General features: G+C 45.6%; 1 protein-coding gene across 1 annotated transcript in view; it reads left to right on the forward strand.

Moving 5' to 3' along the window:
* LOC138293491 (voltage-gated potassium channel KCNC3-like) overlaps positions 1-16490 on the forward strand; it is a 108923-nt gene extending 92433 nt beyond the window's left edge. The window contains exon 3 of the mRNA XM_069232730.1: positions 9591-16490. Within this exon, the coding sequence (XP_069088831.1) occupies positions 9591-10403 (813 nt within the window). The 3' untranslated portion in view covers positions 10404-16490. The remainder of the gene's footprint in view (positions 1-9590) is intronic.
* Positions 16491-17190: the final 700 nt, after the last annotated feature.

A 17190-nucleotide genomic window follows, 5' to 3' on the forward strand; every position in this document is an offset into this window, starting at 1 on the left:
TATGGTCTCAGCTTCTTCAGGGACCAAACCACAGCAAAGGCCTCCCTCTCAATGGCACTCCAACGCTGCTCCCTGGGGAGTAACCTCCTGCTAATGAAAGCAACAGGCTGGTCAAGGCCGTCATCATTTGTTTGGGACAAAACTGCCCCTATCCCATGTTCAGAGGCATCAGTCTGCACAATGAACTGCTTAGAATAATCTGGAGCTTTGAGAACTGGTGCTGAGCACATTGCCTGTTTCAGGGTGTCAAAGGCCTGTTGGCATTCCACAGTCCAGTTTACTTTCTTGGGCATTTTCTTGGAGGTGAGTTCAGTGAGGGCTGTCACAATGGATCCATATCCCTTCACAAACCTCCTGTAGTACCCAGTCAAGCCAAGGAATGCCCTGACTTGAGTCTGGGTTTTTGGAGCTACCCAGTCCAGAATAGTCTGGATCTTGGGTTGAAGTGGCTGAACTTGGCCTCCACCTACAAGGTGTCCCAAGTAAACCACAGTTCCCTGCCCTATCTGGCATTTGGATCCCTTGATAGAGAGGCCTGCAGATTGCAGAGCCTTCAAAACCTTCCTCAGGTGGACCAGGTGATCCTGCCAGGTGGAGCTAAAGACAGCAATATCATCAAGATAAGCTGTGCTAAAGGACTCCAAGCCAGCAAGGACTTGATTCACCAACCTTTGGAAGGTGGCAGGGGCATTCTTTAAACCAAAGGGCATAACAGTAAACTGATAATGCCCATCAGGTGTGGAGAATGCTGTTTTCTCTTTTGCTCCAGGTGCCATTTTTATTTGCCAGTACCCTGCTGTCAAGTCAAAGGTACTTAGGAATTTGGCAGCACCTAATTTGTCTATGAGCTCATCAGCTCTTGGAATTGGATGAGCATCTGTCTTGGTGACAGAATTGAGCCCTCTGTAGTCCACACAAAACCTCATCTCTTTCTTTCCATCTTTGGTGTGAGGTTTGGGGACCAAGACCACTGGGCTAGCCCAGGGGCTGTCAGAGCGCTCAATCACTCCCAATTCCAGCATCTTGTGGACTTCCACCTTGATGCTTTCCTTAACATGGTCAGACTGTCTAAAGATTTTGTTCTTGACAGGCATGCTGTCTCCTGTGTCCACATCATGGGTACACAGGTGTGTCTGACCAGGGGTTAAGGAGAAGAGTTCAGGAAACTGTTGTAGGACTCTCCTACAATCAGCTTGCTGTTGGCCAGAGAGGGTGTCTGAGTAGATCACTCCATCTACTGTGCCATCTTTTGGGTCTGATGACAGAAGATCAGGGAGAGGTTCACTCTCTGCCTCCTGATCCTCATCTGTTACCATCAACAGATTCACATCAGCCCTGTCATGGAAGAGCTTAAGGCGGTTCACATGGATCACCCTCTTGGGGCTCCTGCTTGTGCCCAGGTCCACCAGGTAGGTGACCTGACTCTTCCTTTCTAGTACTGGGTAAGGGCCACTCCATTTGTCCTGGAGTGCCCTGGGAGCCACAGGCTCCAGAACCCAGACTTTCTGCCCTGGTTGGAACTCAACCAGTGCAGCCTTTTGGTCATACCAAAACTTCTGGAGCTGTTGGCTGGCCTCAAGGTTTTTGGTTGCCTTTTCCATGTACTCTGCCATTCTAGAGCAAAGGCCAAGTACATAGTCCACTATGTCCTGTTTAGGCTCATGGAGAGGTCTCTCCCAGCCTTCTTTAACAAGGGCAAGTGGTCCCCTTACAGGATGACCAAACAGAAGTTCAAAGGGTGAGAATCCTACTCCCTTCTGTGGCACCTCTCTGTAAGCGAAAAGCAGACATGGCAAGAGGACATCCCATCTCCTTTTGAGTTTTTCTGGGAGCCCCATGATCATGCCTTTTAATGTCTTGTTGAATCTCTCAACCAAGCCATTAGTTTGTGGATGGTATGGGGTAGTGAATTTATAAGTCACTCCACACTCATTCCACATGTGCTTTAGGTATGCTGACATGAAGTTGGTACCTCTGTCAGACACCACCTCCTTAGGGAAACCCACTCTGGTAAAGATACCAATGAGGGCCTTGGCTACTGCAGGGGCAGTAGTCGACCTAAGGGGAATAGCTTCAGGATACCTGGTAGCATGATCCACTACTACCAGGATATACATATTTCCTGAGGCTGTGGGAGGTTCTAGTGGACCAACTATGTCCACACCCACTCTTTCAAAGGGAACCCCCACCACTGGAAGTGGAATGAGGGGGGCCTTTGGATGTCCACCTGTCTTACCACTGGCTTGACAGGTGGGGCAGGAGAGGCAAAACTCCTTAACCATGGTGGACATATTGGGCCAGTAGAAGTGGTTGACTAACCTCTCCCACGTCTTGGTTTGTCCCAAATGTCCAGCAAGGGGAATGTCATGGGCCAATGTTAGGATGAACTCTCTGAACAGCTGAGGCACTACCACTCTCCTAGTGGCACCAGGTTTGGGGTCTCTGGCCTCAGTGTACAGGAGTCCATCTTCCCAATAGACCCTATGGGTTCCAGTTTTCTTGCCCTTGGACTCTTCAGCAGCTTGCTGCCTAAGGCCTTCAAGAGAGGGACAGGTTTCTTGTCCCTTACACAGCTCCTCCCTTGAGGGTCCCCCTGGGCCCAAGAGCTCAACCTGATAAGGTTCAAGCTCCAAAGGCTCAGTTCCCTCAGAGGGCAGAACTTCTTCCTGAGAAGAGAGGTTCCCTTTCTTTAGCTGTGTTGCAGTTGGTTTCCCAACTGACTTTCCTGTTCTCTTGGTAGGCTGGGCCATTTTTCCAGACTCCAGCTCTACTTTTTCACCCTGTGCCTTGCACTGTGCTCTTGTTTTCACACACACCAGTTCAGGGATACCCAGCATTGCTGCATGGGTTTTTAGTTCTACCTCAGCCCATGCTGAGGACTCCAGGTCATTTCCAAGCAGACAGTCCACTGGGATATTTGAGGAGACCACCACCTGTTTCAGGCCATTGACCCCTCCCCATTCTAAAGTAACCATTGCCATGGGATGTACTTTTCTCTGATTGTCAGCGTTGGTGACTGTGTAAGTTTTTCCAGTCAGGTATTGGCCAGGGGAAACCAGTTTCTCTGTCACCATGGTGACACTGGCACCTGTATCCCTCAGGCCCTCTATTCTAGTCCCATTAATTAAGAGTTGCTGTCTGTATTTTTGCATGTTAGGCGGCCAGACAGCTAGTGTGGCTAAATCCACCCCACCCTCAGAAACTAGAGTAGCTTCAGTGTGGACCCTGATTTGCTCGGGGCACACTGTTGATCCCACTTGGAGACTAGCCATACCAGTGTTACCTGGATGGGAGTTTGGAGTGGAACCTTTCTTGGGACAGGCCTTGTCTCCAGTTTGGTGTCCATGCTGTTTACAGCTATGACACCAGGCCTTTTTGGGATCAAAGTTTTTACCCTTGTACCCATTGTTTTGTGAAGAGGCTCTGGGCCCACCCTCCTGTGCAGGTTTTTGGGGGCCTGTAGAAGACTCTTTACTATTTTTAGTTTTGGTTGTCTCATCACCCTTCCCCTGGGGAGTCTTTGTGACCCCTTTCTTTTGGTCACCCCCTGTTGAAGTCTTGGACACCCTTGTCTTGACCCAATGGTCCGCCTTCTTTCCCAATTCTTGGGGAGAAATTGGTCCTAGGTCTACCAGATGCTGATGCAGTTTATCATTGAAACAATTACTTAACAGGTGTTCTTTCACAAATAAATTGTACAGCCCATCATAATTATTTACACCACTGCCTTGAATCCAACCATCTAGTGTTTTCACTGAGTAGTCTACAAAGTCAACCCAGGTCTGGCTCGAGGATTTTTGAGCCCCCCTGAATCTAATCCTATACTCCTCAGTGGAGAATCCAAAGCCCTCAATCAGGGTACCCTTCATGAGGTCATAAGATTCTGCATCTTGTCCAGAGAGTGTGAGGAGTCTATCCCTACACTTTCCTGTGAACATTTCCCAAAGGAGAGCACCCCAGTGAGATCTGTTCACTTTTCTGGTTACACAAGCCCTCTCAAAAGCTGTGAACCATTTGGTGATGTCATCACCATCTTCATATTTAGTTACAATCCCTTTAGGGATTTTCAACATGTCAGGAGAATCTCTGACCCTATTTATGTTGCTGCCACCATTGATGGGTCCTAGGCCCATCTCTTGTCTTTCCCTCTCTATGGCTAGGATCTGTCTTTCCAAAGCCAATCTTTTGGCCATCCTGGCTAACTGGATGTCCTCTTCACTGGGGCTATCCTCAGTGATTTCAGAGGTGTTGGTCTCTCCTGTGAGGGAACCAGCATCTCTGACTATTATTTTAGGAGTCAGGGTTTGAGGGACCCTGTTCTCCCTAGATAGGACTGGTAGGGGGGAATTGTCCTCCAAGTCACTATCCTCTTCCTCTGAGTTGCCACCCTCAGAGGGGTTGGCCTTTTCAAACTCTGCCAAAAGCTCCTGGAGCTGTATTTTGGTAGGTTTGGGGCCCATTGTTATTTTCTTTAGTTTACAGAGTGACCTTAGCTCTCTCATCTGTAGATGGAGGTAAGGTGTGGTGTCGAGTTCCACCACATTCACATCTGTGCTAGACATTATGCTTCTAAAAGTTGGAATACTTTTTAAGAGACTAAAACTGATTCTAGAATCTAATTCAAACTTTTAACAAACTTTTAAACTCTAAAAGAAATGCTAAACAGGATCTAACACAAGGCCCTAGCAGGTCTTTTAAGAATTTAGAAAACTTTTCAAATTGCAAAAATCAATTTCTAATGACAATTTTGGAATTTGTCGTGTGATCAGGTATTGGCTGAGTAGTCCAGCAAATGCAAAGTCTTGTACCCCACCGCTGATCCACCAATGTAGGAAGTTGGCTCTGTATGTGCTATTTCAAAGTAAGGAATAGCATGCACAGAGTCCAAGGGTTCCCCTTAGAGGTAAAATAGTGGTAAAAAGAGATAATACTAATGCTCTATTTTGTGGTAGTGTGGTCGAGCAGTAGGCTTATCCAAGGAGTAGTGTTAAGCATTTGTTGTACATACACATAGACAATAAATGAGGTACACACACTCAGAGACAAATCCAGCCAATAGGTTTTTATATAGAAAAATATCTTTTCTTAGTTTATTTTAAGAACCACAGGTTCAAATTCTACATGTAATATCTTGTTCGAAAGGTATTGCAGGTAAGTACTTTAGGAACTTCAAATCATAAAAATTGCATGTATACTTTTCAAGTTATTGACAAATAGCTGTTTTAAAAGTGGACACTTAGTGCAATTTTCACAGTTCCTGGGGGAGGTAAGTTTTTGTTAGTTTTACCAGGTAAGTAGGACACTTACAGGGTTCAGTTCTTGGTCCAAGGTAGCCCACCGTTGGGGGTTCAGAGCAACCCCAAAGTCACCACACCAGCAGCTCAGGGCCGGTCAGGTGCAGAGTTCAAAGTGGTGCCCAAAACACATAGGCTAGAATGGAGAGAAGGGGGTGCCCCGGTTCCGGTCTGCTTGCAGGTAAGTACCCGCGTCTTCGGAGGGCAGACCAGAGGGGTTTTGTAGGGCACCGGGGGGGACACAAGTCCACACAGAAATTTCACCCTCAGCAGCGCGGGGGCGGCCGGGTGCAGTGTAGAAACAAGCGTCGGGTTTTCAATGTAAGTCTATGAGAGATCTCGGGATCTCTTCAGCGCTGTAGGCAGGCAAGGGGGGGATTCCTCGGGGAAACCTCCACTTGGGCAAGGGAGAGGGACTCCTGGGGGTCACTTCTCCAGTGAAAGTCCGGTCCTTCAGGTCCTGGGGGCTGCGGGTGCAGGGTCTCTCCCAGGCGTCGGGACTTTAGGTTCAAAGAGTCGCGGTCAGGGGAAGCCTCGGGATTCCCTCTGCAGGCGGCGCTGTGGGGGCTCAGGGGGGACAGGTTTTGGTACTCACAGTATCAGAGTAGTCCTGGGGTCCCTCCTGAGGTGTTGGATCTCCACCAGCCGAGTCGGGGTCGCCGGGTGCAGTGTTGCAAGTCTCACGCTTCTTGCGGGGAGCTTGCAGGGTTCTTTAAAGCTGCTGGAAACAAAGTTGCAGCTTTTCTTGGAGCAGGTCCGCTGTCCTCGGGAGTTTCTTGTCTTTTCGAAGCAGGGGCAGTCCTCAGAGGATGTCGAGGTCGCTGGTCCCTTTGGAAGGCGTCGCTGGAGCAGGATCTTTGGAAGGCAGGAGACAGGCCGGTGAGTTTCTGGAGCCAAGGCAGTTGTCGTCTTCTGGTCTTCCTCTGCAGGGGTTTTCAGCTAGGCAGTCCTTCTTCTTGTTGTTGCAGGAATCTAATTTTCTAGGGTTCAGGGTAGCCCTTAAATACTAAATTTAAGGGCGTGTTTAGGTCTGGGGGGTTAGTAGCCAATGGCTACTAGCCCTGAGGGTGGGTACACCCTCTTTGTGCCCCCTCCCAAGGGGAGGGGGTCACAATCCTAACCCTATTGGGGGAATCCTCCATCTGCAAGATGGAGGATTTCTAAAAGTTAGAGTCACCTCAGCTCAGGACACCTTAGGGGCTGTCCTGACTGGCCAGTGACTCCTCCTTGTTATTCTCATTATTTTCTCCGGCCTTGCCGCCAAAAGTGGGGCCTGGCCGGAGGGGGCGGGCAACTCCACTAGCTGGAGTGTCCTGCTGGGTTGGCACAAAGGAGGTGAGCCTTTGAGGCTCACCGCCAGGTGTGACAATTCCTGCCTGGGAGAGGTGTTAGCATCTCCACCCAGTGCAGGCTTTGTTACTGGCCTCAGAGTGACAAAGGCACTCTCCCCATGGGGCCAGCAACATGTCTCGGTTTGTGGCAGGCTGCTAAAACTAGTCAGCCTACACAGATAGTCGGTTAAGTTTCAGGGGGCACCTCTAAGGTGCCCTCTGTGGTGTATTTTACAATAAAATGTACACTGGCATCAGTGTGCATTTATTGTGCTGAGAAGTTTGATACCAAACTTCCCAGTTTTCAGTGTAGCCTTTATGGTGCTGTGGAGTTCGTGTTTGACAGACTCCCAGACCATATACTCTTATGGCTACCCTGCACTTACAATGTCTAAGGTTTTATTTAGACACTGTAGGGGTACCATGCTCATGCACTGGTACCCTCACCTATGGTATAGTGCACCCTGCCTTAGGGCTGTAAGGCCTGCTAGAGGGGTGTCTTACCTATACTGCATAGGCAGTGAGAGGCTGGCATGGCACCCTGAGGGGAGTGCCATGTCGACTTACTCGTTTTGTCCTCACTAGCACACACAAGCTGGCAAGCAGTGTGTCTGTGCTGAGTGAGAGGTCTCCAGGGTGGCATAAGACATGCTGCAGCCCTTAGAGACCTTCCTTGGCATCAGGGCCCTTGGTACTAGAAGTACCAGTTACAAGGGACTTATCTGGATGCCAGGGTCTGCCAATTGTGGATACAAAAGTACAGGTTAGGGAAAGAACACTGGTGCTGGGGCCTGGTTAGCAGGCCTCAGCACACTTTCAATTGTAAACATAGCATCAGCAAAGGCAAAAAGTCAGGGGGCAACCATGCCAAGGAGGCATTTCCTTACAGGAGGACAATCAGATAAGTTAAATTATGACTTGAGGTTGGGAAGGGTCTTAAAGTTGCATAATCATCAGCTCCATTGGTTTCGAGATAAAGAGACAGTGGGATGATTGACGTTTTCATATGGTATAGATATGTTGTTGTGAGTCTGTTGGACTCATACTACTGAAGTGAAAGAACCCTTAGAGGCCATTTAGATAGAGTCTTTAAGAATGCTTGCACTTGAATGATCACTGTGTAATCCAGAAATGTGGCAGGAATGCCTTGTGGCCTTGTAGAAGTTAATAATAAGTTTGCCAAAACCATCTTGGAACATTCATAAGTGACGTAGGTATTGGCAACCTAATTGATGGAGCAGCGGAGCTAGCGCCAAGACACTTACGAGTAATTGAGTGATCTACAAGTATTTATAACATAACATAACATAACCTGGATGCTTTTTTTAGCAGAGTATTGGAACAAGTTGCTTACACTTGAGTGGAAGCTGAAGTGTACGAATGGAGGAATTGACAAGATGAAGCAAGTAAATACTGTGTTGCTTATGGCATCCTTGTGGCAGCACACCAGGAAGGTGGTACTGGGGAGGGCCCACTTCCCCCACGAAGTTTACGTTCTGGGCCTGGCCAGCACTCTACACTTGCGGAGTCCGTGGATGTCACAACATGGCGAGGAGGCGGCTATGAAACCCTAGGTGACCGATACCCTGGTGAGGATTTTATTTCCCTCAAATCAGCCCAGGAGGCTCTTGACATATGGAATGGGCAATTCCTGATGCATACCAGTGTAGCTACTATAGCCCAGGACCTGTGTCCCACATACCCGGCTGCCCAGCCCCCTCACTTCTGTTTCGGGCACTTTTAAAGGCTGAGGGCAGAGGAAGGCATCTTGTTTCACTTTTATACAAAGCTATGATGGCTAATAAACCCAGGACCCCCTTTCCGGCCAGGACTGAATGGGAGGAGGAACTGGGAATGCCCCTTGAGGACGCTCGCAGGAGCAGGGTCTGCTGTATGATCCGGACAGTGTCCTGTAGTGCACACTTTAAGTTAGTGCATTTCAATTCTTTGCACCATAGATATATCACCTCTGCATTTCTGCATAGAATAGACCCCACAAGGTCGAGAGGATGCCCTCGATGTCAGGAACAGGATGTCAGGAACAGGAGATCTCTTTTTTGCACCTTGCATGGCACTGCCCAGCAGTCGACGCCTCTTGGGATGCGGTGGTACAGCACATAGTGGCAGTGTGTGGTAGAAGTATAGAAGGAGACCCAGTTGCCTGCTTGCCGGGAGATGTCAAGAAACATAAAGGCAGGAATATGGAATTTAAACTCCTGCAATTGTTCCTACTGTTAGCGAAAAGGAGGGTTGCAATTACGTGGATGGATCAGACGTGTCCTAGTGTGGATGGCTGGATAAAAGACATTAGTGAGTGGGCAGTGGCTGAGGAAGTACACCTTCGTAAATGCAGCCGAGATGCCAAGGTGGCGAATTATCTACAGGTCTGGGGGACGTTGATAACCAAGTCTGAGGGTGGCGAGGGAGGGTCACCGGATCACTCCACTGTGGATGAGGAGTAAGTAACGAGTACTGTGTCAGCTGTGGCACTTGAAGGGGAGAAGGCAGGGAAATATATATATGTGGGTAATGCCTACTGTTATGGACTCTAAACGGAGATAAGTCACTACTGCAAGTCACTTGGATGGGGATGGCTGTAATGTTTAGAATTGATTTATTGTAATGTTATTGTTTGTGGTGAACAACTACAATAAAATATGTCTTAGAGAAAATACAGTGTCCCTTGGTATGCCCTTCATCAGGACCGAAGGCAAGGGTCCAGAGCAATGGAAGAGTTCATGGGAAACTTGAAGAGGCTGTGAAATTGGATCATAATGTGTTTGACTCCACAGATGGAACTTCATATTCTAACGTTTTATCATTTAATGGCCACTGTATTTAGTTAGTTATTCTTTAACCAGTCTCTGCCATTAAGACGTCAAATCACTTTACGCCATCTTAATGCTTTCAAATAAAATAAAATACAGAAAAATGGAAGAAACTAATCCTGTGTTCTTCTTTTCAGTGCATGATGCTGGTCTCCCTACTCATCACCATCGGAGCAATCATGATATTCTTCGCAGAGACAAAAGAGCAGTTTATGTACGAGGCTAATGTCACACGGCCCACAATAACTTACCTTCCCAATGCTACCACCAGCATCTGGGTGCAGCTACAACTCACCCACACCACGTCACTGATTTTCCTGGAGCTCTTCTGTGTCATCTGGTTCATCGCTGAGCTCTGCTTGCGCTTTGCCTTCTGTCCAGACAAGAAGAAATTTATGAAAAGTATCCTGAACATTATAGATTTTATCTCTATTTTCCCAGTATTCATTGAGTTTCCTGCTAGGGGGCACCATAACGTAATAGCAATTCTATGGATAGTTCTCGGATTCATGCGTATAAGTTACATCTTCAGATTACTTAAATTCTTCATGCTTTTCAAAGACAGCTTGATCATCAGGGTCCTATTGGGTTCACTTAGATCCATTGTTAAGGAGATCCTTATTTTGATGCTTGTTTTGACTTTTGAAACTATCTTTTTTTCTACACTAATGTTTTATGCAGAGTATTACGCTACAGACCATTACGTCTATGAGGACCTCCAGTTTTTAGACATCTACACGGCCTTCTGGTGGGCTATGGTGACCCTCACTACTGTGGGCTACGGAGACGTGATTCCAAGGACCAATTTTGGGAAGGTGGTGGCAGCCTTGACATCAATGGCGGGCATCCTAACAATTGTGATACCAATTCCAATCTTGATGGTCAAGTTTCAGCATTATTACACTATTGCAATCGTACATGAGAAGCTGAAACTTAGTAGAAATAAATAGTACAGTCGAGCTATCCAGAAATTAGTGTACTATATGTTATTTCTTAATACAAATGGAAATTTACTATATGGATGACTCCAATTTATATATAAGAAGTATAGACAAATCCAGTAGGTCTTTCTCTAATGTGCTAACACATGCAGACAGGAATCCACAGAGATGCCCTGTACGTTACTGTATGGGAACCAGACCTCTTGATTTTGCCAATGCCTGCTTTCATATCCAATGAGCTCTGACAGACAGCTAAAACTGTTTCTAGCCATACAGATGAAAAAGGAGCAAAGCAGGAATAAACAGAAGACGGAGGGGTAGAAGAGGGAAAAAGAGAGGGGGAGATTAAAAGGCAACAACAGGGGAAACAAAAAGATTTTCAGAAAAAGAGGGCTGTTGCAGTGCTCACAAATAGATGCTGATGACTTCCCGCTCTCTTTGGTCTTCTTAACCTTTCCTTCCGTACTGCTGTGCCCATGACTCTTTCTGAAGTCTGTCCTATGACGAGCTCCTCCTGTGCACTTGCAGTTTCTTCAGTCCACTTGTATTCTGCACAGGGCTTCTGAAGTCTTTGACATGCCTTTGCATTCTTGGTCATGACCCTGCAGTCTGTGCTTTGCTCGCATCTAAAATCGCCTCTAAGCTATGCTTCTGCAGTCTCTCTGGGGCTCCTGCAGTCTCTGCTGTGCTACAGTAGTTTGGGCTACACCCAGTAGGCTGACCTGTGCTTTGGAAGTCTGTGTTGTGCTCTGGAAGCCTCTGCTATGTTCACGCGGTTTGCGCTGTTACCCATCAGTCTATGCTGTGCTCATATAGTCTATCCTGTGGTCCTGCAGCCTCTTCTATGCTCTTGAGGTCTTTGCTGTCAACCAACAGTTTGTGCTATACCTCGGCACTCTCAGTTGTGCTCCAACACTTTTCTTCAAAGAAACAAAGAACAAAACTGCTGGTCTGTCAAATGTTGAAGTGCTGCAAAAGGGCTGACCCATGAAGGGGCAAAGCCAAACCTCCCTCTGTTTACATTTTTTTGTATGCCATACACTTAAACAATAAGATGAAGCTGTCTCTAACCAACTTGATGACCTAAAAATGTGTAAATAATATCTGATCTGACACAACTCATCCTGTGACAGTCATAGCTTCTATTTTTCCCCAGTGGTGATGCTCTATTTACTAATGTAATTGCATTCCTGACCACTGGATTACAAATATAGGCCCAGATTTAAGACAAGCATTTGCACTGCAATAGGTCTCGCATTTGTTTGAGTTAGAGCTATTGGCCTTGAAAATGCATAACTGGACTTTTCTTGCCACTTAAATTGGTCAACCCTGCCGCATAATTTGGTCCTCTCTGCCACATAATTCCAGTGGCCCTGCATAGTAAAGCACTTCCATTAACCTTTTCCTCTATCTCCTGAAAAAAATGTAAACATTGTCATTATATTTTTGTAAATATTATTATTTGGTGCAAGTGTAACTGTATTGCAGAGGATTAAAATTTTTAAGGAGGTGCGCTAAATATTTTTTTCCAACTAGGCTCATTTTTAACACTTCTGGGTTATGACATTTGCAGAGACGTTTTGGACTTCTGTGTTTTCTCGATTCTGCTGTGTGCATAATGATAAAACCTGCCGCAAAGAGTCAAGAGTCAACACTGAACCAAACGTCCTGATTCCAGTAGACATGTGGTCACAGTCACGACTGCAGTGCACACCCAGAACCGCACTGTCTCAAAAGCCAGAAGTCTGGGGATGCTTGTCTCTGCCATGCTGGGATAATGCACCCCACCGCCCCTTCCCTCTCTCCCTGGGAATTGAGGAATTCTCAAAATGCCAACTCTGGGCTCCTAACATTTTGAAGAAGAGCAGTAAATCTTCACCCTGCACAACTCTGAGGAAGCTAAGCTTCAGTGAAGAAGCCTTTGCTAACAACTCTAGGCTGTGTGCATGAAACACCAATATGCCAGTCGCTTCCCGTAATATTAACAGCTGCCCCGGAAAGGTACTGTTTCTGCAGCTTGACGACCTCCAGCCTCCACTCCTCCTACACAACACAAAATTCTGATGAAACGAGGCTACTTTTTAAAAATCAGGCTGGAGGTTTCTTTTCTCCAGAAGCCTACGTGCGCGGGAGGGGAGCGAAGAGCGATGCAATGTAACTACTTACTCAAATGTCGTTGCTTCAGATGTAAAAAAATATATATCCCAGGGAAACATAGACATCTGAAGCAAGAAACATTTGAGAAACAAAAAGCGCGAGGCTAATTCCCAAAAAGGCTGCTTCTGTTCTCGCTCCGCGCTCCTCCCTCCCCCTTCAGAAGCCGTGAAGTTGTTTAATTGCAGTGCTCCTCGATCCCATCCCCTGCAAATAGGCTCCAGGAGAAAAGAAACCTTCTAGCCTGATTTAAAAAAAGTCTTAGAGAAAAACTGAAAGTGCGCCTTTGGCCATGTTGGCAGCAGGGCTGGCTGCTTGGAAGCAGTGCTGTGCACGGCACCCCCTTGCCTTACATGCCGCCTGATCTGAGGACCCCGGGTGTAGAAGCAAAGTCGTCCCAAAACACATGCTGTAAAAATGACAGCGTATTGATTGGGTACTTGGTCGCTGCGCTCGGGGAGGAGTGAAAACAGGAAAAGGCATGACAAATACATGCCATTATCAAATGGGAAGCAGAAATAAAAGAGTGACAATGGAAGCAGCCAATTGAAAAAGATGGGTGGTATGTAAGCCCACAACTCTATCAACAACAGGTCGCTTAGCGACAGCGCATGCGCTGTCTAGGCTTGACCTAAACAATGCCGCACAACTGCGCTAGTTGTGTGTCCAAAAATGTACAGCAAGCTAACATCATTCCCTAGCGCCATCAGTGCACCATATTTAAAAAATGATGCAGGCTAAGGAATGGTTAGTGTTAAAAATGTTTTTCTTAAATATGGGCCATAGTTTAAAATAGATTGCTGGGCATCTGCTACCAGGTGTTTGGGAAGCACCCAAAAACTGAAACCTTGTGATTCTACTACATCCCCTTCAACTTCAGCAAACATGCCTACGATATTGTACAGTCAGCAGCATATCCTATTAAACATTTCGAGGTACCAGCTTTTCTTACTGAGTCGGCCGTGGTGATGAGGTTTAGCAGTGTGCACTCCATGTGTGAGAGCACTAATGCCGTTGCAAACGAGCTATGGGTTAACACTCAGAGCACGGGAGATGCTAACTACTCGCAAAGAGCTTCCCTTTTGGCCTGCCACTGATCAGGACATTAGGAGTAGCCCTCAAGGCATAGACGCCTATTTTCTGATACCTGCTTCATAAAGTAGTGCACTAAAGTTATGAGTGATTGCTGTCCTGGTCCATAGGACTCAGCACTTAGATCTTGATGTGCACCCTCATTCATTTCCTCCCCTTTTAGCCCACTCCACATCACCAGTTAACCATGACAGAATGACTGCTCTAGTTCATCACTTCTGCTTCAGTGCAACATACCTGACTGCCCACTCATTTTGTTTGCCACTCAGGCTACTATTCAGAGTGGCCCAATATTTAGGGAGTTAATATTCTGGACGGTAAAAACTGAAACAGCAGGGTGCAGTATTTCCTGGGTGCAGTATTACTTCTCCATAACGAGGTTGGCCAGTTGAACTAGGGGAAAATATGTAGCTCTACATGTATCCTCATCCCAAACTGCAAAACTTAGACTCATGCCTTCTTTTCCTTGCACAGATGTCCGACGGTATTACCTAGGTAAATAGTGGAGGGAAAAACTCTTGAAATGTGCACATTGCTCATAAGCACTTATTGAGGAGCAAACAGGGGAACGAGGCATTGAGTGCTTACTCCTTCCTTAGTTCATCATACTCACCCATATGCGTCTTTTCTCACAACATTGTAGTAACTTTTTGCCTCAATATCCAAGGCACAGTAAACATACATCTGTCCACTACCATGCCATACGTATTTCCAGCAGAAACATACACATCTCTAAACTTTATAAATCTCACACACCCCTTTTCGTTTCAGTTCTATCACTCTGACCTTGACTGAGTACAAATCACTGCTATTTCGACTGTTCATGACTCCTTTTTTCACCTTCCCAACCCTCTTACAGGACCAGAGGTTTTGGAATCCACTTAAGCAAATGCCTCACTTTCAACCCATAGACACCCTCTGACTCTCACACATATCTCCACCACAATTATTGTTTGTTTTGCTTTATATCATTGTAGTCTGTCACACTCCTAGTGCCACAGATATTTGTTTTTACAAACCTGGACTCCATTTTTCTCTCTACTCCTCCCAATTTTCCTATCAAAGTCCTCTGGGATTTCAACTTCGTTTTGAAATAAAACAAGCAGGCACAACTCATCAACCAACTTCTATCCAACTATGCACTCTCCAACACTCATTCACACATTATTCATTTGCAGAACAACCCACATGATCTCATCTTACAACTTGGCCTACAGCACCACATCTCTGCACCCTTCAAGGACTCCACTGATTATCTATAATTGGACTCTCTTCCATCAAGACACTCTGAATTGCTCATTTCTAGCATCAGCCCATCCTTCATTAAAGTAAAACTGCAAAGATATCCACAGAACACAATGTTCCTCTCCAGACTGGCACCATAACTGATCCCACCTACGAGAAGGAATTGTTTAGTGAAACTGGATCTCATTCTCCATACAAATAACAAAAACATAGCATTTCCTCCTGACTAAGACAAGAAGCACCCAATATCACCTTCAATTTGTGCAGGCAGTAAATAACTTACTATCTCCCAAAAGATGTTGAAGGGCTCGAGCAACCAGCAGAAATAACTTTTTATCACAATGAGGGAATGGAGATCAGAGATCAGAGATCAGAGATCAGAGATGGCCTAGAACCGGAACCACACCTCCCTCAAGGATTATGCACTCAAGCCCTTACACAAAAACCTCTTGCTCTTCTTTGCTCCAGTCCATGTATTAACACAGCTATTCTCTCGTAGCAGTACAATGTGAGTAGTGTCTAGAGACTAGTGAATATTCGTATTTACCTTGCTTTTTCTGCAGCCTTTACAGTTGATCACCTGTCATGCTAATAGCATTCTTGTGCCTCAGATTTAAGTTACTAGACTTCTTTTCTAACCTCTCAAAATAGTTATTTCCTGTCTCCTGGTGCACTTTGCTTCATCACAGACCCTCCTCCCTGCTGGCATTCATGAAGGGTCAATCCCGGGGCCTATTCTTCCTTAACATGACCTCTCTTAGTCATATTATCTCCTTTTAGTCATTTTATGTAATCCATATGCTGTTAAACAGAGCTTGCTTTCCTTCAATATATTCTCAGTAGACCAGCTACACATGTGCATGCTCATGGAACCATTCGTCTCCTCTACTGCTGCTTCTTCCCAACTATTTGATATCAGGAACAGGTGCTCCCACTACCCCCCTTTCCACCTATGTGCCTGTTCAATTTTGCAGAGGTGAATAAAATTGGTTACCTTAAAACATTTCTCAGATCTACATGACTTCCCCTGTTCGACAAAATCATATGTTTTGCCTGCAGAATACTCTACAACCTGCAACATCGCCAAAACTCTTCATGATGGTGCTGCCTCATTGGACATTACACATTTCCTCAGTCATTATGATTAGCCAATCTCCACCTGCTAGATTACACAGACCAACTTTATGTTGCACATCTTTAGAGTTATTTGGATACTATTAAATTCTTTCTCCCCTCTGCGGAGAAAAAATCAGTCTATTTCTGACTTCATATGGACCCTGAGACACACTATTGTGCACTTGACACCCCTCCCCCATTTAACGGATTCATCCTGCTTACAATAGCTAAATATTCCAGTGATCCTTACAGTGGCTTCTATCATTACCCAAATGCATGGTCTACTGTATATATTCACCTGTAGGTATGCAATCCATGTAAATATCTGGCTTTTGTATGCACTGTGATTCAGATGTTTGTGTTCATGTGACTTCATGTATTAGCTACAGTTATTCGTGTAAACATCATACAATTACAATTACCAACTTGTAACTATGTACATCAATTGTTAGAACTGCTCAAATCGGAATAAATGAAATCTTTTAAATGTATCTTGTATTTCAAGTTGAAAGCAGAAGTAAATATGTTTCAGCATTTGCAACTAGTTTCACTGAGTCACACCTTAGTGATGAGTTTTACTTCTACATACACCTCAATAGGCAGATGATTTTTTCTAATACCAAATTTATGTACCCAAGTCTGGTACTGAAGAGCTATAAAATAGATGTGTTGCAACAAGGAATAACAATATATTTGTATCTAATGTATTCTGAATGTAGAAAATGATAACATCCTTAAGGGAAAAAAAAACACCAGCTCTGTATATACCTCGTGGTGCAAGAGCATTGCAAACCTTAAGTCAAATATTTGAAGCCATGCAAAGTCACTTTGCACGGCTCTCAGTGGTTCACAAAATCTGGAGTAACCAAATGTAGCGCAAATTGCTGCATTGCGTTACTGTGCCCTAAAATAATGTTCCATGGGCATTGTGTGGGTGTTGGCACACAACTCCCTTAGTTTTTGATGCATTCCCAGATTTACAAGAACTTGGATACTTGGGAATGCGCAAAAAAAGTACGCCTCCCCAGTTGAGGAGTAATGAGGAGAAATGTCTTTATTTCTCCTCGTTTTTCCTTTTTCTGTGTGTGCTGCATCCTATGCAGCACACATAGAAAGAGGAAAACCCATCAGGGGGTTGTTTTGGTGCAGGAAGGTGCCCCTACCTGCACAAAAACAATCCTGCATGCAA

The sequence above is a fragment of the Pleurodeles waltl genome, chromosome 4_2 (assembly GCF_031143425.1).
Source record: "Pleurodeles waltl isolate 20211129_DDA chromosome 4_2, aPleWal1.hap1.20221129, whole genome shotgun sequence".
Taxonomy (NCBI): Eukaryota; Metazoa; Chordata; class Amphibia; order Caudata; family Salamandridae; genus Pleurodeles; species Pleurodeles waltl.